The sequence below is a fragment of the Bombina bombina genome, chromosome 5 (assembly GCF_027579735.1).
Source record: "Bombina bombina isolate aBomBom1 chromosome 5, aBomBom1.pri, whole genome shotgun sequence".
NCBI classification, from domain to species: Eukaryota; Metazoa; Chordata; class Amphibia; order Anura; family Bombinatoridae; genus Bombina; species Bombina bombina.
In genome coordinates, this window is record NC_069503.1 from 1,077,412,040 (window position 1) to 1,077,438,304 (window position 26,265).

The following is a 26,265-nucleotide window of genomic DNA, read 5'->3' on the forward strand; positions in this document are numbered from 1 at the left end:
GATACCACACATGAGGCGCCCCTCCATTCTTGGCCTGTTTACCCTTGTTCCAGCCCTGCAAAGGTTTCCATGTTGCTTTGGGCTGGAAAGCGTTACCCTCTTGCTTTGCGGTTGCAGAGGTTGAAGCAGGTCCGCTCCTGAAATTGATGGTAAACTCTCCCCTTTTTAAAATCAGATCTGGAATGTAAGCGCTATTTTAGATGGAGTTTAATTCATTAGCTGTAATGAAGATGCACTATAACTTAGTTATTAATATAGATATGAAATTCAAATACCCCACATTACACCACCCACTTCAAAAGTCAATTTTCCTGTCAGCTAAATGATTGAATTACTCTCCAATCAATGCTCTAGCTACAACAAAAGTGCCATACGGGGAGAGCGCTGATTGGACAACAATTCAATTTGTTAGCTCACAGAAAATTTTACTTTTGAAGTGGGTGGAGGAGCATGCAGTATTTGAATTTCATATCTATAATAAAAAGTAAGTTATAGCGCATCTTCATTACAGCTAATGAATTAAACTCCATCTAAAATAGCGCTTACATTCCAGATTAAGCGCTTACATTCCAGATCTGATTTTAAAAAGGGGAGAGTTTACCATCACTTGAAGTTGCGAAAGGAGCGAAATTAGCCTTGTTTTTAGCCTTAAAAGGTCTATCTTGTGGGAGGGCATGGCCCTTTCCCCCAGTGATATCTGAAATAATTTCTTTCAACTCTGGCCCGAATAGGGTCTTTCCCTTGAAAGGAATATTAAGTAATTTTGTTTTGGACGACACGTCAGCCGACCAGGATTTGAGCCAAAGCGCTCTTCGCGCCACAATGGCAAAACCAGAATTTTTCGCCGCTAACTTAGCTAATTGTAAAGCGGCATCTGTGATGAAGAATTAGCCAGCTTTAGAGCATGAATTCTATCTAAGACTTAGTTATATGAAGTCTCTCTCTGGAGCGACTCCTCCAGCGCCTCAAAACAAAAAGCCGCTGCAGTAGTTACAGGAATAATGCAGGCAATTGGTTGAAGAAGGAAACCTTGTTGAACAAATATTTTCTTTAGTAAAACTTCTAATTTTTTTATCCATAGGATCTTTGAAAACACAACTGTCTTCTATTGGTATAGTTGTGCGCTTAGCTAGTGTTGAAACTGCTCCCTCTACCTTAGGGACCGCCTGCCACGCGTCCCGCCTGGGGTCAGTTATGGGGAACATTTTCTTAAAGATAGGGGGGGGGGGGACAAAAGGTACGCCTGGTCTCTCCCACTCCCTAGTCACATATATCCGCCACCCTCTTCGGGATCGGAGATGCATCAGTGTATACAGGGACTTCTAGAAACTTGTCCATTTTACACAATTTTTCTGGGACCACCATGGGGTCACAATCATCTAGCGTAGCTAAAACCTCCTTAAGCAGTACGCGGAGGTGTTCCAGCTTAAATTTAAACGCTGAGAAATTTTACCTGCGTCAGAAATTTCTCCCTCAGACAGTACATACATCAGAGGGTTGTGAGGGTACAACAGATAAATCATCCAACACTTCTGATTGCTCATCCTCTGTTCTTAAAACTGAGCTATAACATTTTTTAGGAAAAAACTGTCAGTTTGGATAGAAATGGGAATTATCCATGATTGCTGCTAATTGTTGTAATGTAATAGGGGCCAATGCGCTAGAGGTACTAGGCATCGCTTGCGCGGGCGTAACTGGTGTCGACACATGGGGAGAGGAAGGAGGACTATCCTCGTTACCTTCCGTTAAAGAATCATCTTGGGCTACATTTTTAAGTGTCACTGCATGGTCTTTAAAATGTTTAGATACCTTAGCACACTTTAAACACAAATGTAAAAGGGGGTACCGGCATGGCTATTAAACTCATAGAACAAGGTCTATCTGTAGGCTCAGACATGTTAAACAGACTTAGACAGCACTCAAATACAGTAAAATACAATTTTTGAAAAAACGGTAGTGTGCCTTTAAATAATAAAAAGCGCACACTTTTTTACTAAACCTCCAAAAATCATCCAATCTTTATGAAATTTTCACCATATGATCCTAATGCTTTGAAATGATTGCACAGTAAATTTCAAGTCAATTAACCCCCTACTGCCCAAACCGGAGCAAACTAACCATGCCACAGCCTTTGCTGTGGTCCTACCTTCCTTGGGGATTAGTTTTGATCGAAAATAAGCCTCTCTGAAGTCCTTAAGTAATCTTTGGACCTTCACATGGATCTGCATGAAGCTGTTTGTAAAATCAACTGCGCAACAGAGGCGCGAAATTTAGGCCCCCTCCATCTTCACTCTGGAGTTGTGGGGCCTACCCAAGCCAAAATAGGTGTCTAAATATATGCCATGCGGAATAAACCCCCAAAAAAGTATTTCAAATGTAATATAAACTTGTATAAATATCAGATTTTTGTAAAAAAATATTCGATTGCCCCTTAACAGTGTCCACCAGTGTTTTGAGCCCTTACAAATAAGCCTTCCTTCTATACTGAGTCTCAGAATATGGCTTACCTTTCCCACATGGGGATTCTTGTCAGTCTTCTAGCATTACTAAGTCTTGACTAGAAAAAAAAATGACTGAAACATACCTTAAAGCAGTTAAGCCTGCAAACTGTTCCCCCCAACTGAAGTTTTCCGGTACTCAACAGTCCTGCGTGGGAACAGCAATGGATTTTAGTTACAAGGTGCTAAAATCATTTTCCTCTCAACAGAAATCTTCATCATTTTCTGCCTCAGAGTAAATAGTACAAACCGGCACTATTTTAAAATAACAAACTTTTGATTGAAGAAATAAAAAACTACAAACTAACACCACATTCCCTTTACACTCCCGTGGAGATGCTACTTGTTAGAGCGGCAAAGAGAATGACTGGGGGGGGGGGGCGGAGCCTGAGGGGGAGCTATATGGACAGCTCTGCTGTGTACTCTCTTTGCACTTCCTGTAGGGAATGAGAATATCCCACAAGTAAGGATGAATCCGTGGACTGGATAAACCATGTAAGAGAAATAAACATTAGAAAAAACGTGTACTGTGCCTTTAAGAAAAGAAAAAAAGTGAACAATTGTTTCCAAAATACACAAAAAAACGTTAAATTATTCCCAAATTTAACGTAAATATTGTTGGTTAATCCAAAAATTACTGCACCCAGAAGCAATGGCAGAAATAAGGCTTTAGAAGTACTTATATCAACATCTAGTCAAAAGATAGATAAAAATACCCTCTACACCTTGCCACAGCTCTGCTGTGGTGCCTACCTGCCCCCAGAGTACTTTGAATCAAGTTTCCAACCCTTCAGACCAGCTACATAGTCCAGGAGGCACCTTACTGTTTGCTGCTGCTAAGCCTGAAGAAAAATGCGCCAAAATAGGCTCCGCCCCTTAAGGTCAAAAGTTGGAGTAGGCCCCAAACAACACCGCATGGGAATGCAGTTTTGCACTAAAGTAGAAATACACACACAATACAACCCTCAAGCATAAAACCAATAAGTTTTAAGTGCCAAAAATAAAAAACATAAAACATTGTTTTTTACATTGTCTCCCATGTCACATAATGCCCAAATATCAACTAATGATAAATATAATATAGGGACTCCAGTAACACCCCTCTTATTAAAATAGGTTTTACTGCTTACCCCCATCCCCATACAGGGAAATAATGCCAGCCAGTTCTGATACACCAAGTCTCCTCAGAAAAAAAGGCTGCACATACCTTAATGCTGCCTGTAGCATGAAACCGGTCTCCACACTGAAGATCTCTCATGGTTACCTTCAGAAGTCTTGTGGGAACCAGCGTGGATCTTAGTTACAAATGCTAAGATCATCAAACCTCAGGGCAGAAATCTTCTTCCATATCCCCCTGAGGAAAATAGTATGCACCGGTACCATTTAAAATAAAAAACTTCTTGATTGAAGAAACTAAAACTAACATCTCACTTTACCATGTCTTCCTAGTATAACACAGGCAAAGAGAATGACTGAGGGTGGAGGGGAAGGGGAGGGGCTATATATACAGCTCTGCTGTGGTGCTCTTTGCCACTTCCTGTTAGCAGGAGGTTAATATCCCACAAGTAAGGATGAAATCCGTGGACTCGTCATATCTTTGTAAAAGAAAACATAATTTATGTAAGAACTTACCTGATAAATTCATTTCTTTCATATTAGCAAGAGACCATGAGCTAGTGACGTATGGGATATACATTCCTACCAGGAGGGGCAAAGTTTCCCAAACCTCAAAATGCCTATAAATACACCCCTCACCACACCCACAATTCAGTTTAACGAATAGCCAAGAAGTGGGGTGATAAGAAAAAAGTGCGAAAGCATAAAAAACAAGGAATTGGAATAATTGTGCTTTATACAAAAAAATCATAACCACCACAAAAAAGGGTGGGCCTCATGGACTCTTGCTAATATGAAAGAAATGAATTTATCAGGTAAATTCTTACATAAATTATGTTTTCTTTCATGTAATTAGCAAGAGTCCATGAGCTAGTGACGTATGGGATAATGACTACCCAAGATGTGGATCTTCCACGCAAGAGTCACTAGAGAGGGAGGGATAAAATAAAGACAGCCAATTCCGCTGAAAAATAATCCACACCCAAAATAAAGTTTAAATCTTATAATGAAGAAAACTGAAATTATAAGCAGAAGAATCAAACTGAAACAGCTGACTGAAGTATTATTCTACCAAAAACTGCTTCAGAAGAAGAATACACATCAAAATGGTAGAATTTAGTAAAAGTATGCAAAGAAGACCAAGTTGCTGCTTTGCAAATCTGATCAATCGAAGCTTCATTCCTAAACGCCCAGGAAGTAGAAACTGACCTAGTAGAATGAGCTGTAATCCTTTGAGGCGGAGATTTACCCGACTCGACATAAGCATGATGAATTAAAGATTTCAACCAAGATGCCAAAGAAATGGCAGAGGCCTTCTGACCTTTCCTAGAACCGGAAAAGATAACAATAGACTAGAAGTCTTTTGGAAATTCTTAGTAGCTTCAACCTAATATTTCAAAGCTCTAACTACATCCAAAGAATGCAATGATCTCTCCTTAGAATTCTTAGGATTAGGACATAATGAAGGAACCACAATTTCTCTACTAATGTTGTTAGAATTCACAACCTTAGGTAAAAATTTAAAAGAAGTTCGCAACACCGCCTTATCCTGATGAAAAATCAGAAAAGGAGATTCACAAGAAAAAGCAGATAATTCAGAAACTCTTCTAGCAGAAGAGATGGCCAAAAGAAAACAAAACTTTCCAAGAAAGTAATTTAATGTCCAGTGAATGCATAGGTTCAAACGGAAGAGCTTGAAGAGCCCCCAGAACCAAATTCAAACTCCAAGGAGGAGAAATTGACTTAATAACAGGTTTTATACGAACCAAAGCTTGTACAAAACAATGAATATCAGGAAGAATAGCAATCCTTCTGTGAAAAAGAACAGAAAGAGCAGAGATTTGTCCTTTCAAGGAACTTGCAGACAAACCTATATCCAAACCATCCTGAAGAAACTGAAAAATTCTCGGAATTCTAAAAGAATGCCAGGAAAAATGATGAGAAAGACACCAAAAAATGTAAGTCTTCCAGACTCGATAATATATCTTCCTAGATACAGATCTACGAGCCTGTAACATAGTATTAATCACAGAGTCAGAGAAACCTCTTTGACTAAGAATCAAGCGTTCAATCTCCATACCTTTAAATTTAAGGATTTGAGATCCTGATGGTAAAAAAGGACCTTGTGACAGAAGGTCTGGTCTTAACGGAAGAGTCCACGGTTGGCAAGAAGCCATGCGGACAAGATCCGCATACCAAAACCTGTGAGACCATGCTGGAGCCACCAGCAGAAAAAACGAGCATTCCTTCAGAATCTTGGAGATTACTCTTGGAAGAAGAACTAGAGGCGGAAAGATATAGGCAGGATGATACTTCCAAGGAAGTGATAATGCATCCACTGCCTCCGCCTGAGGATCCCGGGATCTGGACAGATACCTGGGAAGTTTCTTGTTTAGATGAGAAGCCATCAGATCTATTTCTGGAAGTTCCCACATTTGAACAATCTGAAGAAATACCTCTGGGTGAAGAGACCATTCGCCCGGATGCAACGTTTGGCGACTGAGATAATCCGCTTTCCAATTGTCCATACCTGGGATATGAACCGCAGAGATTAGACAGGAGCTGGATTCCGCCCAAACCAAAATTCGAGATACTTCTTTCATAGCCAGAGGACTGTGAGTCCCTCCTTGATGATTGATGTATGCCACAGTTGTGACATTGTCTATCTGAAAACAAATGAACAACTCTCTCTTCAGAAGAGGCCAAGACTGAAGAGCTCTGAAAATTGCACGGAGTTCCAAAATATTGATCGGAAATCTCACCTCCTGAGATTCCCAAACCCCTTGTGCCGTCAGATACCCCCACACAGCTCCCCAACCTGTAAGACTTGCATCTGTTGAGATTATAGTCCAGGTCGGAAGAACAAAGAAGCCCCCTGAACTAAACGATGGTGATCTGTCCACCATGTCAGAGAGTGTCGTAAAATCGGTTTAAAGATATAAATTGAGATATCTTTGAGTAATCCCTGCACCATTGGTTCAGCATACAGAGCTGAAGAGGTCGCATGTGAAAACGAGCAAAGGAGATCGCATCTGATGCGGCAGTCCTAAGACCCAACATTTCCATGCATAAGGCTACCAAAGGGAATGATTGTGACTGAAGGTTTTGACAAGCTGATATCAATGTTAAACTTCTCTTGTCTGACAAGGACAGAGTCATAGACACTGAATTTATCTAGAAACCTAAAAAGGTTACCCTTGTCTGAGGAATCAAATGAACTGATTGGTAAATTGATCCTCCAACCATGAACTTGAAGAAACAACACAAGTCGATTCGTATGAGATTCTTCGAAAATGAGAAGACTGAGCAAGTACCAAGATATCGTCCAAATAAGGAAATACCAAAACCCTATTCTCTGATTACAGAAAGAAGGGCACCGAGAACCTTTGAAAAAAAAATTCTTGGAACTGAGGCTAGGCCAAACGGTAGAGCCACAAAACTGGTAATGCTTGTCTAAAAAGAGAATCTCAGACACTAAAAGTGATCTGGATGAATCGGAATATGCAGATACACATCCTGTAAATCTGTTGTAGACATATAATGCCCTTGCTAAACAAAAGGCAGGATAGTCCTACAGTAACCATCTTGAATGTTGGTATCCTAACATAACGATTCAATAATGATAGATCCGGAACTGGTCTGAAGGAATTGACCTTCTTTGGTACAATGAAGAGATAAAATAAAACCCCAGCCCCTGTTCCAGAACTGGAACTGGCATAAATACTCCAGCCAACTCTAGATCTGAAACACATTTCAGAAATGCTGAGCCTTTGCTGTGTTAACTGGGACACGGGAAAGAAAAGAATCTCTTAGCAGGAGGCCTTAACTTGAAGCCAATTCTGTACCTTTCTGAAACAATGTTTCTGAAACCAGAGATTAAGAACGGAATTGATCCAAATTTCTTTGAAGAAAACTTAATCTGCCCCATACCAGCTGAGCTGGAATAAGGGCCGCACCTTCATAGGTACTTAGGAGCTGGCTATAGGTTTCTATAAGGCTTGGATATATTCCAAACTGGAAATAGTTTCCAAACTGATACCGCTCCTGAGGATGAAGGATCAGGCTTTTGTTCCTTGTTGTGAGGAAAGGAACGAAAAATGATTATTTACCCTGGAAAGAAAGGGAAAGCAAAGTTGACTTAGAAGACATGTCAGCATTCCAAGTTTAATCCATAAAGCTTTTCTAGCTAAAATAGCTAGAGACATATACCTGACATCAACTCTAATGATATCAAAAGATGGTATCACCAATAAAATTATTAGCATGTTATAGAATAATAATAATGCTATAAAATTATGATCTGTTACTTGTTGCGCTAAAGCTTCTAACCAAAAAGTTGAAGCTGCAGCAACATCCGCTAAAAATATAGCAGGTCTAAGAAGATTACCTGAACATAAGTAAGCTTTTCTTAGAAAGGATTCAATTTTCCTATCTAAAGGATCCTTAAATGAAGTACTATCTGCCGTAGGAATAGTAGTACATTAGCAGGAGTAGAGACAGCCCCATAACCTTAGGGATTTTTGTCCCAAAAAACTCTAATCTGTCAGATGGCACAGGATATAATTTGCTTAAACGTCTAGAAGGAGTAAATAAATTACCCAAATTATTCCATTCCCTGGAAATTACTTTAGAAATAGCATCAGGGAGATAAAACACTTCTGGAATAACTACAGGAGATTTAAAAACCTTATTTAAACGTTTACATTTAGTATCAAGAGGACCAGAATCCTCTATTTCTAATGCAAATAACACTTCTTTAAGTAAAGAACGAATAAATTCCATCTTGAACAAATACAAAGATTTATCAGCATCAACCTCTGAGACAGAAACCTCTGAACCAGAAGAACCATTATCAGTATCAGAATGATGATGTTCATTTAAAAATTCATCTGAAAAAAGAGAAGTTTTAAAAGACTTTTATGTATACTAGAAGGAGAAATAACAGACATAGCCTTCTTAATGGATTTAAAAAATAAAATCTCTTATGTTATCAGGAACACTCTGAAAATTAGATGTTGACGGAACAGCAACAGGTAATGTAACAGTACTAAAGGAAATTTTATCTGCATTAATAAGTTTGACATGACATGCAATACAAATAACAGCTGGAGAAACAGATACCAAAAGTTTATAGCAGATACACTTAGCTTGGTAGCTCCAGCACTGTGCAGTGATTTTCCTGAAGTATCTTCTGACTCAGTTGCAACGTGGAACATTTTGCAATATGTAAAAGAAAAAAACAACATATAAAGCAAAATTGATCAAATTCCTTAAATGACAGTTTCAGGAATGGGAAAAAAATGCCAGTGAACAAGCTTCTAGCAACCAGAAGCAATAAATAATGAGACTTAAATAATGTGGAGACAAAAATGACGCCCATATTTTTTAGCGCCAAAAAAGACGCCCACATTATTTGGCGCCTAAATGCTTTTGGCGCCAAAAATGACGCCACATCCGGAACGCCGACACTTTTGACGCAAAAAAAACGTCAAAAAATGACGCAACTTCCGGCGACACGTATGACGCCGAAAACAGAAAAAAAAAATTTTGCGCCAAAAAAGTCCGCGCCAAGAATGACGCAATAAAATGAAGCATTTTCTGCCCCCACGAGCCTAACAGCCCACAGGGAAAAAGTCAAATTTTTTAAGGTAAGAAAAAATGATTGAAACAAATGCATTTATCCCAAATATGAAACTGACTGTCTGAAAAATAAGGAATGTTGAACATTCTGAGTCAAGGCAAATAAATGTTTGAATACATATATTTAGAACTTTATAAATAAAGTGCCCAACCATAGCTTAGAGTGTCACAGAAAATAAGATTTACTTACCCCAGGACACTCATCTACATGTTTGTAGAAAGCCAAACCAGTACTGAAACGAGAATCAGCAGAGGTAATGGTATATATATATAAGAGTATATCGCCGATCTGAAAAGGGAGGTAAGAGATGAATCTCTACGACCGATAACAGAGAACCTATGAAATAGACCCCGTAGAAGGAGATCACTGCATTCAAATAGGCAATACTCTCCTCACATCCCTCTGACATTCACTGCACGCTGAGAGGAAAACCGGGCTCCAACTTGCTGCGGAGCGCATATCAACGTAGAATCTAGCACAAACTTACTTCACCACCTCCATCGGAGGCAAAGTTTGTAAAACTGATTTGTGGGTGTGGTGAGGGGTGTATTTATAGGCATTTTAAGGTTTGGGAAACTTTGCCCCTCCTGGTAGGAATGTATATCCCATACGTCACTAGCTCATGGACTCTTGCTAATTACATGAAAGAAAAGTCCGCGCCAAGAATGACGCAATAAAATGAAGCATTTTCAGCCCCCGCGAGCCTAATAGCCCACAGGGAAAAAGTCAAATTTTAAGGTAAGAAAAAAATTGATTAATTCATATGCATTATCCCAAATATGAAACTGACTGTCTGAAATAAGGAATGTTGAACATTCTGAGTCAAGGCAAATAAATGTATGAACACATATATTTAGAACTTTATATAAAAGTGCCCAACCATAGCTTAGAGTGTCACAGAAAATAAGACTTACTTACCCCAGGACACTCATCTACAAGTAGTAGAAAGCCAAACCAGTACTGAAACGAGAATCAGTAGAGGTAATGGTATATATAAGAGTATATCGTCGATCTTAAAAGGGAGGTAAGAGATGAATCTCTACAACCGATAACAGAGAATCTAAGAAATAGACCCCGTAGAAGGAGATCATTGAATTCAAATAGGCAATACTCTCCTCACATCCCTCTGACATTCACTGCACGCTGAGAGGAAAACCGGGCTCCAACCTGCTGCGGAGCGCATATCAACGTAGAATCTAGCATAAACTTACTTCACCACCTCCATAGGAGGCAAAGTTTGTAAAACTGATTTGTGGGTGTGGTGAGGGGTGTATTTATAGGCATTTTGAGGTTTGGGAAACTTTGCCCCTCCTGGTAGGAATGTATATCCCATACGTCACTAGCTCATGGACTCTTGCTAATTACATGAAAGAAATACATGTTTTTTTTAAATTATGTAAAATGCAAAAAGCACAAATTATAATTGAATTAATTGATGTTAAATTGTGCAGTTAATTTGTGCTGTGGGTAGCTTAAGTAGCATTTATAAATAACAGAAAATGTTATAAAATTGCAGAGTATTAAAGTTAATGTAAAGTTTCATGAATGAGTGCCAGGTTTTTAAAAATACTATAAAAACAGTAGCCCTTTCATTCAGCGTTTTTTTTTAAAAAAATACCTTTTTCTTTAGCAAACACAGACCGCAATTCTCCGCCCGCAGCTCCTCTGTACTTACCTCAGCAATGACGAAACTGGCTTCCTCCAATCATGGCCTGCACCCCAGAGCATCCAACTTGTGAGGCCATGATTGGTGGAAGCCGGTTTCAGCTTTGAAGTACTAACTACAGAGGATCTGCGGGCAGAGGATTGCGATCCGTGTTTGCAAAAGAAAAAGGTAAGTATTTTTTTTTTTAAAACGCTGAATGAAAGTGCTACTGTTTTTTATAGTATTTTTAAAAACCCGGCACTCATTCATGAAACTTTACATTCACTTTAATACTCTGCAATTTTATAACATTTTCTGTTATTTATAAATGCTACCAGCACAAATTAACTGCACAATTTAACATCAATTAATTCAATTATAATTTGTGCTTTTTACATTTTACAACAGAAGCACATTAAATATGAAATTCATATTGCAATTTTGTTATGTTCATTAGTTAAACAATGCATGGGGTATTCTGTTTTGAATTTGATGTCCATTTAACTTCACCAACCATTAATACACACATAAATGTTATTCTGATTATTTTAGTCTTGACTTACCTTGACCAGAATTATAGATTGCTTTCACTGATTTTTTCACTTTCTGTAGAGCAGTCCTATCTTGATCTAAGGCCTAAAAAAAAAAAAAGACCATAAATTATTCACAAAACCCAGACCGAAGAACGCTTTACAACCATAAGTAGCAATAATGTCATTTTGACAAAGTTATAGTCAGTCCTTGTTTAAACAATAAAACATAATTCTTACATACAGTTAAGTCCAAAAATGTAAACAAATACTGGGGTGTGTTGTTAGAAGCGATTGCAGCTGGGTTTATAAACATTACCTTTAAAAAAAAAAAATAGGTGGATTCCATGTGCATTTTATAGGAACTGGTGCTTGCTTATTTAATAATCAGTGGCACGAAACGGAATGTACATATGCACATGTGATATACTCAAGGACAATACTGAATGGGGGAGAGTTACAATACCATCATTTCTTCCAATACATATGGCTGCTGAATGATGCGCACTTAGCTTTTTATAATTAAAAGATTACTAATATTTTAAGAAAACTTTTATTTAGTATCACACAAATAGCTACCAAAAACAAAAATACCGCAAATATGTACAGCATAACACAGTTTAGTCTGTCTCATACTTAAGCACAAAATAACTAACATTTTCTAACAGCTAAACCATAATAATCTGCTTATTCCCACATCATCATAACATGAATTTATTAGTATTTCAGATAATATCAATTTTGTGATGGAAGCAAATTGGAAAGTTGTATAAAATAGCATGCTCTATCTGAATCATGAAAGAACAAATTGGGAAGCTTGCATGTTCTACTATGTGTGAACAACTCAAATAACATTAAAGGGACAGTCAACACACAAAAATGTATTGTTCAAAAAGATAGATTATTCCACTCTAATTACTACCAACATTGTTATATTAATATACTTTATAACCTTTAAACCTCTAAATTTCTGCCTGTTTCTAAGCCACTAAAGACAGCCTCTTATCACATGCTTTTGTATTAGCTTTTCATAACAGGAGACTGCTAATTCATGTGGGCCATATAGACAACGTGCTCACGCCCGTGGGTTGTGCACAAGACAGCAATAATTGGCTTAAATGCAAGTCAATAGAGTATAAATAAAAATTAATTTGATCAGGGGGCTGTCAGAAGAGGTTTAAAATACAAGGTATTCACAGAGGTAAAAAAAAAAAAAGTGTATTAATATAACCAGGTTTTCTGTGCAAAACTGGGGAATGGGTAATAAAGGGAATATCTATCTTTTTAAACAATTCATTTTTTTGAGTTGACTGTCCCTTTAAGGTTTTAGATCTTTGGTGCTACTGAGCAGCTACAAAATAAACAAAGCAACAAACTATCTTCACTGAAGATTTCCCAGCAAAATATCATTTAGGTTGGCAAAGTAGTTTTGGCTCTAGGGTTGTCTAAAAATTCACCTTACTGTCATATTCAAAACTTTTTCACATCTCAAAGAAGAAAGAAGAGGAGAAATTTAATTCACTGTTTCTGGGTTTATAAATCTGTTTCACTAATGTATTAATCTTTGAACAAATGTACTGAAGAACAGTTTACTAGTTCACAAACCTGTATGGTTTAAAAAAACATGCATTGAAAGAGCTTATCAATTACACAACATGATTTTTTTTCTGGAAACATCAATTTCTTTAAAGGGACACTAAACCCCAATATTTTCTTTCATAAATCAGATAAAGCATGCAATTTTAAGCAACTTTCTAATTTACTTCTATTATCAATTTTTCTTTGTTTTCTTGCTATTTTTATTTGAAAAAGAAGGCATCTAAGCTAAGGAACCAGCAAATTGTTGGTTCAGAACCATGGACAGCACTTGTTTATTGGTTCTGTCCAATCAGCAAGGACAACCCAGGTTGTTCACCAAAAATGGGCCGGCATCTAAACTTACATTCTTGCTTTTCAAATAAACATACCAAGAGAATGAAGAAAATTTGATAATAGGAGTAAATTAGAAAGTTGCTTAAAATTGCATGCTCTATCTGAATCACAAAAGAAAAAAATTGGGTTCAGTGTCCCTTTAAGAAAAGCTGCTAAATTCTTTATTATTCTAGACCTTTATTAATCTTGTGGTCTATTTGCTTCTGCACATTCTAAAGAGCCTTATTGTGTATTCTACTCAATATGTTTCAGATCATATGCTGATTTGGATTTGAACTGTATCACAATATGGCTTACGTTGGCAACTGGACCAAATATAAACAAACCAGTTTCCCGTGGTCTGTTCATTCCATTTTAAATCACATGCATCTGTTAATTTATTTCACTTGTGTTACAGTTTTTTTCCAAGATGATTCTGGGTTTCATTCAATACATCCCGTATTCCTGCTTAGAAAGATAAACTATATTTTCATAATTTGCTTGCCCTCGTTTTAACTTGTGATGTAATGTTATGAAATGCATTTGCTGGGATTCTAAAACATATTACATATGTTTAGCATAAGAGCAAAAAATGTATTATTTTTGCAAATGGATAAATCATTTCATAGTATAGAATAGAATAATATTTTTGCCTTGTGACTCAGAATGACTGCATGTATATGTATCTGTGATTTGGCTTGCACATGTAAAAATGTGCTTATCTAGTTTAAAACACCATCATTTAAAACCAGCAGGATCATTTTAGACAAGGCTACAGTCAAAATTGCAGCACCTATGTGAGGTCAGACAATATCCCTGCTCCAAAGCTCAATCTTAAAGGATCAGTCAAGTCAAAATAAAATTTTCATGATTTAGATAGGGCATGCAATTTAAAACAAGTTTCCAGTTTACTTTTAACATCACATTTGCTTTGTTCTCTTTGTATTCTTTTTTGAAAGCTAAACCTAGGTAGGCTCAAAATGATTTTTAAACCGTTGAAGGCCATCTCTTATCTTTGTCCATTTTGACAGTTTTTCACAGTTAGACAGCGCTAGTTAATGTGTGTCATATAGATAACATTGTGCTCACTCTGACCTGATTGGCTTAAATGCAAGTATAGACAGTGGCGTGAATTGCTTCGTGGTCCTGGATGTCCGACCGCTAACGGCTTCTATATAGCATATGAGGAATATAATGCACTCTCACCTGCTCTTCTTCTGACCGATATAGACACACTACGTTCTGGTCTCACCGTCTCGTAAAACCTCCGGGATCACTGATATTCCACTCTCTCGTGGTTTAGAGATTTCCCTTCGGCGTCTGACGTCACGACACACGTGCTTAGTTTCGGCCAATCAGTGAATGAGTTATCCGAGCTGGCAGCGTTGCTCCTCTCCTATATGTTAAGCCGGTCTTGGCGTGTATTCTGTGCTGTCTTACCCGGAGCCCCCTCGGGTGGGCTGGATTGCCCTTTTACAGTACACACCGGCCCTCTTCCAGGTCGGGTATATATGAATTCCAAAACAATGGTACTGTTTACGATAAAAGTTCTCTTTATTAGGACAAGTTAAAACAAAGTTGCTCACGTGCAGTAATATAAAAAATCAAAAACACTACTTAAAGGCCAGTCTGACATGTTTCGGCTGTCCGCCTTATTCATAGACTCACTAACTATTGGTCGCCTGTGGAGCTTTATACGCTCCCTCGCAGCCTCATTGGTTGCTAATAAGTGTGCTTGTTAACCCTTTCTATACTGGACGGTTAGAGGTAATATTGTTTGTAATGAAGGTTGCGTTTTCTCTCAAATATATGTATAATAACCTCACACATACATTTCTGCTTGGATTAGTACTATATTTTTTAGGGTCCACTTCCAATCTATGTATTAGTTCATCAACAAGTGTCATCTACTCATAGGATTAATAAAGTTTATCCATTTGCGTGCAATTGTCATTATTTACAATGCGTTTGTGACACTTATATATGAACTATTTGGAAGTGTTACATTTACCCAATTATAGTTACCATCTCACAACCAAAATGTAACAATTGGGATACTTACAATAATAACACTAATTCTATTCGAAAATTCAACCATACTTTATCAATGGCTAGAATCGTATTTGTCCCTTAGTGGTTACAATTGGTGCAATGTCATTATTTAATACTGTCATATAATTTACAACACTCTATCTATAGCTATATCATTGTATCCAAAGTGTTACACTAAAGTATCCTCGGCTCATGATTGATTTAATTTATAATATCAATATATTGTTATTTTATATATCTTGATTTAAAGTGTACAGTGGGATATGGTCGTTATGTTTGTGTGACCAGGTTATCTTAGTGTTTGTTTCTCTCCCAAAAATTAATGATATCGTTCTCTATATTCATTCCTATTGGTCTTCGTGTGTTAAGAGTAAAGATCCAATAAGCCTCTCTATGGAACAGCTCCTTGACTCTATCACCTCCTCTTGGTTTCTTATTTATAACATCTATAATCATCCATCTGAATGATTCAACTTTACCTTGATGTTCAAATAGGAAATGTTTAGCCACACCAGTGGTGGACTTCTCCTTATCAATATCATTCAAGTGCTCACGGATTCTGCTCCTAGCCTCCCGTGAGGTACAACCCACGTACTGGACCCTGCAAATTGAACACTCTACCATATATATGACAAATTCTGTTCTACAATTTGTACATTGTTTACAATCATAGACCTTTGTCGTATGTGCTGACTGAAACACCTTTCTGCACATAGTGAAACTGCACGCCGTGCAGCTTCTTGTGCCACATCTGTAGTGACCTTTACAATTTAGCCAACTACTTTGCTTGGCTGGTCTTCTAAGAGCACTAGGCGAGATAATATTCCCAATAGTTACATTTCTTCTAGACGTGAATCTACAGCCCTTGTCTATTACTTTATTCAATACATCATCTCCTCGTAAAATAGGGAGATTCTTCTTTATTATGTTACAAATCTCTTTGTATTGACTAGTGTAGGTTGTTACAAATGTGACTTCTCCCTTGGTATCAGTGTTAGCTCTCTTTGGTTGTAACAATGTTTCTCTTGATATGTACCCTACTTCTTTATACGCTTTATTTATGGGTCCTTCCGGATAACCCCTTGCTCTCAATTTCTCCAACAATGCTGCACTTTCCACCTGGTAATCTGATTCATTAGAGCAGTTACGTTTCGCCCTAATAAATTGTCCTTTTGCCACGCCGTAATGCATGTGGCGAGGGTGACAACTCTTTGCATGTATCAGCGAATTTGCTGATATTGGCTTAGTATACAGTTTAGTTGTGACCTTCTTTTTCTCACGGTCACCCATTAGTGTAACATCTAGATAATCAATTTTGGAGGAGTTAAACACAGATGTAAACTCCAAGCCAACCTTGTTGTCATTAAGGTATGCAACAAATTTGTCACTTTCTGTCATATTACCTGACCATATGAATAGCAAATCGTCTATGTAACGTTTGTATCCTATAATCTGTCCTCTATATGGGTTCGTATCTGCAAAGACGTGGGATAGTTCCCACCAGCCCATGAAAAGATTTGCATAGGCTGGTGCAAACTTGGCTCCCATGGCCGTCCCACGTCTCTGCAGATAGTACTTACCCCCAAATTCAAAATAATTGTGACTCAGTAAAAACTCTATGGATTGTACAATGTAATCTTTAAGCACCGCGGTGTAATCACTCAGCACATCCAGCATATATCTCACTGCCACCAAGCCTTCACTATGTGGAATGGCAGAGTATAATCCTACCACATCCACTGTTAGCCAGTTGTATTCTGGCAACCAGGTAACTTCTTCCACAATATTAAGTAAGTGCTTGGTGTCCTTGAGAAACGATGGTAGTTTCCACACCAAAGGTTGGAGCAGTGTTTCTATCCAATTTGATAAGTTTTCAAAAACAGAACCTATTCCTGAGACTATCGGTCTCCCTTTGACATTGATGATGGACTTGTGCACCTTGGGTAGATGGTGAAATATGGGTACCACTGGTTCCTTCACAAAGAGGTACTCAAAGGTGCCCAAGTCCATCACCCCTGCCTCCAGTCCATCATCCAACAGATCTTTGAGTCTGTTTTGGAATGTTACTGTGGGGTCAGATTTCAGACTCTGATACACTTCCCTGTCTTCTAGTTGTCTATTGGCCTCCTCTATATAAGCAGACTCATCCATGACAACTATTGTGCCTCCCTTGTCCGCATTCTTAATGACCAAACCTTTACGTTCCTTTAGTCTCTTAAGGCCCTGTCTTTCCTTGTATGTAAGGTTCTGCCTGTGTCTGTCATTTTTAGTTTTTAATTTAACTAAGTCTTCTTCTACTCTCCTATGGAAACTCTCCAATATCTCTCCCCTAAAATGTGTAGGGTAAAAAGTAGATGGTTTGCTAAATCCTGTGTGCATTGTTTTACTCGTCATATCGGTCTCACTCTCCCTTTCCAATTCACTGAGTGTTAAAAAGTCGACTGCATCACTAATTAGAAAAATATCATTATGTGGTTCCCTCTTCATTGACTTTGTAGTTTGAGAACTCTCTCCAGTGTGTTCATCAAAATAAAATTTCTTGATGGTAAGATCACGTACAAATCTGTTCACATCCATTAGAGTTTCAAAAACGTCAAAGTCAGCTGAAGGCACAAAATTGAGTCCTAATTCTAAAACTCTTAACTCTTCTGTACTTAGATTGATTTTTGAAAGATTGATAACCCTCATACTCTGTATTTGTTCTGTTTCCCTCTCCTGAGAGGGTACTGATCTCGTTTGATAGTGGGTTCCTTTCCTCGTCCTCTTCCTCCTACTGCCCCTCCACCCTGACCTCTGGCCTCTTCCTCCCGAAAAACCTGTGTTTCAGCAATGGCTATATTGGGAGTTGGTTGTGGGCATGATGCTTGTGTATATCTGTTCCCTTTTCCTCTACCCCCATTTTTCAATATGCCTATTGTTTTGTTCTGGATATTATTCACAGTAGGTGGGTGTTGGGGGACTACATCAGTTCTGAATGGAACTAACGTGGTACTCTCATTAATTGTGTTGGTAGGGCCCTCATCTTCCGATGATCCCCCACTAGTTGCATAGTCCAGAAAGTCCCTTATACCATTGTCATCACTAGAGTCTGTTTCAGAGAATGTCACTTGTTTCTTTCCTTGCTCAGTGTTCTGTTTATTCGCTCCCAATGTATTGCCTTTTCTGTTGTTTCTCCTTGGTTTCCTATTTCTCCTTGGCAAGTATGTATTCCACTGGTAAACTTTATTATTTGCATAGTCCTCTGAATCCCTAGTGAACTTACGATATTTTAACTTATCTACCTCCTTTCTGAGGTTGTCTATTGTCGCCTTCAATATACTGTCCAGTTGTATGTAGTGTTCATGATCAACAAAAGTATTTAAATCTCTTTGTATGTCTTTTATGACTTTCCTTGTTTCCTCCAATTTCTGATTTTTATATTTTATAATTACTTTCATTAGTCTCAATGAACACTCCGTTAATATGTCATTCCACTCATTAATGAACCAATCCTCACTTACTTGGAAAGAGGGATATTTTCTGATTCTTAGTCCTCTAGGTATTATATTTACATCGATATATTTCTCTAGGGACCTTTTATCCCACCATGTCTGGTATTCTTTAGACAATGCTCTTTCCATCATTAAAAATACATCAGATATATCTTTCGTCTGAGCCTCAGGATTAAACGTATCCTTCAATGAAGGTCTATTCCTCTCTATGTCCTCTAGACTAGTTAGGGAATAATAATTACTGCACGTGGTTAGTCTGTCATCCATATTTGTGTAAATCACAACTTTTCCTTGGTGCTTCCAAATATGTCTGTCCGTTAATATGGTGTTGTGTTTCGCTTCACTTAGGCGTACTTTGTGTAATTTATACTATCAAAGTCCAACACTACAGGCTCTATTATTGTCAGCACATATAAATCCCCAGTATATATTCAATAAGATAAACTTGATATAATTTTTACCTGGGTCTTGCCGGTTATCCTGCCACGAACGATTGAAGATTAATTTCATAGACAGTGGCGTGAATTGCTTCGTGGTCCTGGATGTCCGACCGCTAACGGCTTCTATATAGCATATGAGGAATATAATGCACTCTCACCTGCTCTTCTTCTGACCGATATAGACACACTACGTTCTGGTCTCACCGTCTCGTAAAACCTCCGGGATCACTGATATTCCACTCTCTCGTGGTTTAGAGATTTCCCTTCGGCGTCTGACGTCACGACACACGTGCTTAGTTTCGGCCAATCAGTGAATGAGTTATCCGAGCTGGCAGCGTTGCTCCTCTCCTATATGTTAAGCCGGTCTTGGCGTGTATTCTGTGCTGTCTTACCCGGAGCCCCCTCGGGTGGGCTGGATTGCCCTTTTACAGTACACACCGGCCCTCTTCCAGGTCGGGTATATATGAATTCCAAAACAATGGTACTGTTTACGATAAAAGTTCTCTTTATTAGGACAAGTTAAAACAAAGTTGCTCACGTGCAGTAATATAAAAAATCAAAAACACTACTTAAAGGCCAGTCTGACATGTTTCGGCTGTCCGCCTTATTCATAGACTCACTAACTATTGGTCGCCTGTGGAGCTTTATACGCTCCCTCGCAGCCTCATTGGTTGCTAATAAGTGTGCTTGTTAACCCTTTCTATACTGGACGGTTAGAGGTAATATTGTTTGTAATGAAGGTTGCGTTTTCTCTCAAATAGTTCATATATAAGTGTCACAAACGCATTGTAAATAATGACAATTGCACGCAAATGGATAAACTTTATTAATCCTATGAGTAGATGACACTTGTTGATGAACTAATACATAGATTGGAAGTGGACCCTAAAAAATATAGTACTAATCCAAGCAGAAATGTATGTGTGAGGTTATTATACATATATTTGAGAGAAAACGCAACCTTCATTACAAACAATATTACCTCTAACCGTCCAGTATAGAAAGGGTTAACAAGCACACTTATTAGCAACCAATGAGGCTGCGAGGGAGCGTATAAAGCTCCACAGGCGACCAATAGTTAGTGAGTCTATGAATAAGGCGGACAGCCGAAACATGTCAGACTGGCCTTTAAGTAGTGTTTTTGATTTTTTATATTACTGCACGTGAGCAACTTTGTTTTAACTTGTCCTAATAAAGAGAACTTTTATCGTAAACAGTACCATTGTTTTGGAATTCTTAAATGCAAGTATGTCAAAAGAACTGAGATAAGGGGCAGTATGTAGAGGCTTAGATACAAGACAATCACAGAGGTAAAAAATGTATTAATATGCAAAAATGTTTAATTAGACTGTCCCTTTAAAGGGATAGTATAGTCAAAATTAAACTTTCATGATTCAGATAGAGCAGGCAATTTTAAGCAACTTTCTAATTTACTCCTATTCTCAATTTTAATTTGTACTCTTGGTATCTTTATTTTTAGAAAAAACTGTAATGCAAGCTTAGAAGCCGGCCCATTTTGGGTTTAGCACCTGGGTAGCGCTTGGTGATTGGTGTATAAATGTAGCCATCCAATCAGCAAGCGCTACCCAGGTGCTGAACCAAAATGGGCCGTCTCCTAAGCTTACTTTCTAGCTTTTTAAAATAAAGATAACAAGAGAACGAAGAAAAATTGATGATAGGAGTAAATTAGAAATTTGCTTAAAATTGCATGATCTATCTGAATCATGAAAGTTTATTTTTGACTATACTATCCCTTTAAGCACCACTCTTGACTTAACTATATATAAATGTTCACAACTGGTCAGTGATCTCATTTTCTCAGATGCCATTAACGCACAAATACATTTCACCTATCTGCTTGCCAATAACACATACACAGCAGGGATTTCAAACCCTTGGCTGCCAGAAGCAAACGCAATGTTTTTACACTCCTCTTGTAAACAGTAAAAAAAAACCACAAAGCAGAATATTTACCCCAATGAACTATGTTTTAACACCTCCCACGACTGTCAGTAACACATATGATATTAACTGTGTCTAGTCTGCTTGGAAGTCAATAATACAAGGAGTATAGAGGCACAGAATGCCTTTAAAATGCAGTAGCCACTCTTTTTACAAGATCTTTTAAAAAAATTTGTCATTTAAGTGTTCAGCCTATCAAAAAACAGGACAGTCCTGTCAAATACTAGTTGCCTGGTAACCCTAGCCACCCTGGAGTTATATTTGGTTTCATTATTTGCAGTAGTTGTATTTATATTTGGGATGTGGCTAATACATAGTTTTGGGTACTGGCTTTGTGGTCAAATCAAACAGGTTATCTGAACATTAAAGATTAAAAAATCAACCGACTTGGACTATGTGGCCCTAAAAGTCAATACCATTGCAATACGTCATATTCATTCAGTTAATTTTACTCATTTTTCAGTATAAAAGGTACTAAAACATACCGGGAGGAAAATCAATTGTTTATCAGTATACTGTGGCTCTGTAATTCTGCCCTTGCTGTTTTAATATGCTGTTTGCCCCAGCACAAAAATTGGCCAAAGAATAGAAAGGCTGATTACAGTTATTACCAAAGTTATTAGTTTAAGTGTTGCAGCAATGTGAAAAGTGGAATTTCATTGCTAGGGCTCACCTTGTGTTTTAATTACAGACTGGATAGTGTAGAGATTGCTTTTAACCCGCTGTGGATACTTGAATAGAATGTTTCACTCTAACACAACTGCTTAACAACTGATTATACGCTGCAGTGTTTTCCTTGTGATGAACCGCACTTCATTAACTTCACAAAGGAAAACATACATTTCCCTAATTTTAGGCCAGAAAGTGTTGTCACGGGTATCAATGGGCAATAGATATTTTGGTGAATTCTCGGGGGGGGGGGGGGGGGGGGATACAAAAGGATCAGTGTCTATTTGCAGTAACAGTTACCTAAAAAATATACACTGAAACCACATGACATTTAAATTCAAACTTTTATGATTCAGATAGAGCATGAAATATCTGCACTATATATTCCAACTTACTTCTATTATTAAATTTACTTTGCCCAACTGGTATCCTTTGTTGAAGAGCATATTTGGTTAGGCTAAGCGTGCACATATTTTGAACACTATATGGCAGCAGAGGTTTTCAACAATGTTATATATTGACAAGAAAGACACATGCAAAGGCAATATTTATCAGTCTGTGAACCTGTCCGCATTTGATGTCAGATTGTGGGGCGCATTTGTTCCCCATATTTAACATTGCATGGGTGAAAGCTTGTGCAAGTCAGCCCCCCCTACCATCACGGAACCAATTGTGTTAAAGTAGGGCTGGTCAATTACCCCAGTCAAATGAATCCAGGGTGATTTTCATTCGCCAACTTTAAATTGGCGAGAGAGTTTATCAAGCAGCAGTTTAAGCCGCTGATTCATCAATATCAGTTGCAGGATCACATTTTCCTCCTGATAAATCTTGCCCAAAGTATAGTTAGGTATTTTCTTCAACAAATAACACCAAGAGAAAAATGTACTTTTGATAAAATTAGAATGTCTTTGTAATGCAGTAAAAAACAGAATAAACAAGAAAGCAAAAGTCTTGAAAAGCTTGTATAAAGTAGCAATTAACCCCACCATTACCCTTCTGATTACTTAACCCTCTGGTCACCCATGCACTCAAGTTCTTTTAAAGGAATTGGCAGAGGGTGGGCCAATCAGGAACCATATCACTTGCCCCACTGAAATTAAGACGAATGGGCTCTCATGTCTATGCTTCAGCTACTTCTGGCTATCACACAGCAGCTTGAGAAGAGACTGCTATATAATCTGTTAAACTCTGTATACTGGTAGAGGAGGGGTCTGAAGAATCTTATTGGACTCTCTAGTCAAAAAGGATGATCTTTCTGGAGTCCTTCTAAAGTAATCGATGACTCCAGACTATTCATCAGAAGCCATCCTGAAGTGGGGCCATAGGCCAGAATATTTCAATGAAATGACTCTAGAGGCATTCACTGGCTGTTGATGCTTGTGAAGTAATCAGTAAAGTAATCTGCTAATCATTCTGAAGTTATCACCCAGAATGTTTTACCTTAAAAGATGACTTTACCAGCCTGATGATGTGCAAATGACTTCTAAAGTAGTTTGATAATCATCAAATGACTCCAAGATGCTCTCTAAAGTAATCCAGTTTGTCTTGGGCTAATAAGGTATGCATGCTTCACAACATTTCCGGGAAGACTATTAATAAAGGGGAGGCTGCAGACTGAGTCAGGGAGTCCTAGGGATAGAGTCATGGCAACAGGGGAGTCATATCTAATAAGGAGGGATAGAGTCATGGCAACAGGGGAGTCATATCTAATAAGGAGGGATAGAGTCATGGCAACAGGGGAGTCATATCTAATAAGGAGGGATAGAGTCATGGCAACAGGGGAGTCATATCTAATAAGGAGGGATAGAGTCATGGCAACAGGGGAGTCATATCTAATAAGGAGGGATAGAGTCATGGCAACAGGGGAGTCATATCTAATAAGGAGGGATAGAGTCATGGCAACAGGGGAGTCATATCTAATAAGGAGGGATAGAGTCATGGCAACAGGGGAGTAATATCTAATAAGGAGGGATAGGGTTGGGGAAGGAAGTGGGTGGAGCGGGGTAGGCAGATGACGATTGATGATGTGCCTTGATAGTCCTTGTCCAACCAGGGCTTTATAAAAGATCATCAATATATGAATCTAACAGTGTGTAAGAGAATTATGGCTCCTGATAGTTTCCCTTAAAGGGACAGGAAACCCCAACATTTTTCTTTCATGATTTGGATAGCACATACAATTTTAAACAATTTTCCACTTCCATTATACAATTTGCTTTGTTCTCTTATTATCTTTTGCTGAAGGAACAGCATTGCACTACTGGCAGCAAGTTGAACACATCTAGTTAGCCAATCACAAAAGACAAATGTATGCAGGAACCAATTAGCATCAGTTTCCACTACTGTAGGATATGTGTATTCTTTTTCAACAAGGGATACCAAGAGAACAAAGCACATTTGAAAATAGAAGTGAATTTAAAAGTGTCTTAAAATTACATCTTCTATCGGTATCATGCAAGTTTAATTTTGACTTTCCTATCCCTTTAAACTAATTAACTATAAACTAAAATCAACTGTGCTATAACAAAAGGTTACTGACCTGCAACATCTGATCCATGCAACAGAAAAAATAAAAATGTACATACTGCATTAGTCATCCTTCAAGATCTAATGCACTTGGCATTCTCACCAAAAGTTGAACAGTGCATAGTGTTTGCTAAGATAATTAGGCCTAAACTGCAAGCAGCTTTGTGCAGATACTTAAAAAAAGATAACTGCCTTCATAATCAGTAGGATTCAAGCAGAGGATTTGTACGTGTTGCCTAAGAGGCTTTCACCAGAATCCATCTAAGCATGTCAAGCTATTGAAACCTTGAAAACGGAAAAAAAGTGTTTAAGAAAAGACTTACAATAACTATACCCGGATGTTAAAGTGACATAAAAGTGCTCTGATGTGTTAAAGTATTCTATTACTGCACTATTGCTGTGTGTTTAAATGTCTGCAAAGGGTTAAATACATACAGACATACCCTGTTTTATTGCGCTTCACAGATATTGCTCTTTTTACAAACTGATTTGTGGCAACCCTGTGTCAAGCAAGTCTATTGGTGCCATTTTTGCAACATATATACACATAATAATAGATAAATACACATGAATACACATATAAACACAAATAAACACAAATATACACACATAAACACATATACGGTATACACATATAAACACAAATATACACACATAAAAAACACATATAAACACATAAAAACACATACAAAAACATATAAACACAAATATACACACATAAACACAAAATACACACCTATATATACACACCAGCAGCAAAAAGATAATGACTCACTGAAGGCTCAGATGATAGTTAGCATTTTTTAATTCAGGTATGTACATTATTTTCTTTTACACATAATGCTGATGCACACTTAAAATACTACAGTGAAGTGTAAATATAACTTTTATATGCTCTGGGAAACAAAACAAATAGTGAGACTCACTTTATTGCTATATTCGCTTTATTACGGTGGTCTGGAACCAAACCCGCAATATCTCCGAGGTACGCCTATAGTTATAGTTAGCGAAGTGATAAACTCACTACTGGGAGCTAGCCAAACACATCTGGTAAACCAATCACAAGAGGCCTATGTGTGCAGCCATATATTAGCAGCTAACTCCCAGTAGTGCACTGTAGCTTCTTTGCCTTCCTAGGTGTCTTTTAACAAAGGATACCAAGAGAACAAACAAATTTGATATAAATTTGAGGATGTTTGACACATAATTATACGCAAGCAATAGTTGGTGTCTTATGTAGTTCCTTTCTGCAACAACATACTGAGGAAGGCTCAGGACTGAAGGTAACATTGTTGCAAACACAGGTGGCCCTATAGTGCCCAACACACATACATATTCCTGAACCTACCTCAGTATACTACTTTTTAAAAGGATCTCAAGAGAATGAGGTAAATAATAGGGATGCGCTTTCGAATTCTTTGTGAGTTTCGTAGCCGGACTGATTCCTGTAAAAGATCCCCACTCTAAGATCTGTGTAAACCTTTTACAGGAATCAATCCAGCTATGGAAATATCAGAAGGGTACGAGCGGCTGCTTACTTCCGCATTCGGATTCTTACAAAAGATCTGAGTGCACTTCCCTAGTAAACAGAATAAATTGAAAAGTTTGATTTAATCTTTCTTGTTCCGTTAACATTAAGTGGGCTAGTAACGTTTTCTTTCCTAATTAGTAACTTTTTATTTCCAGTTGACTAGTAAACTATAGTCACCCTAAGCTGCTGTGCAATCACATTTTAGCCTTCCCCAGCGGTATGAATATGCCTCTGCCAGACTGTAGCTTTGTAG

General features: G+C 37.9%; 1 protein-coding gene across 4 annotated transcripts in view; it reads right to left on the bottom strand.

Moving 5' to 3' along the window:
• ASAP1 (ArfGAP with SH3 domain, ankyrin repeat and PH domain 1) overlaps positions 1 to 26,265 on the bottom strand; it is a 722,698-nt gene that overhangs the window by 326,019 nt on the left and 370,414 nt on the right. For all 4 annotated transcript variants that reach the window (XM_053715362.1, XM_053715363.1, XM_053715364.1 and 1 more), the window contains one exon: positions 11,464 to 11,536. In XM_053715362.1, the coding sequence (XP_053571337.1) occupies positions 11,464 to 11,536 (73 nt within the window). The remainder of the gene's footprint in view (positions 1 to 11,463; positions 11,537 to 26,265) is intronic.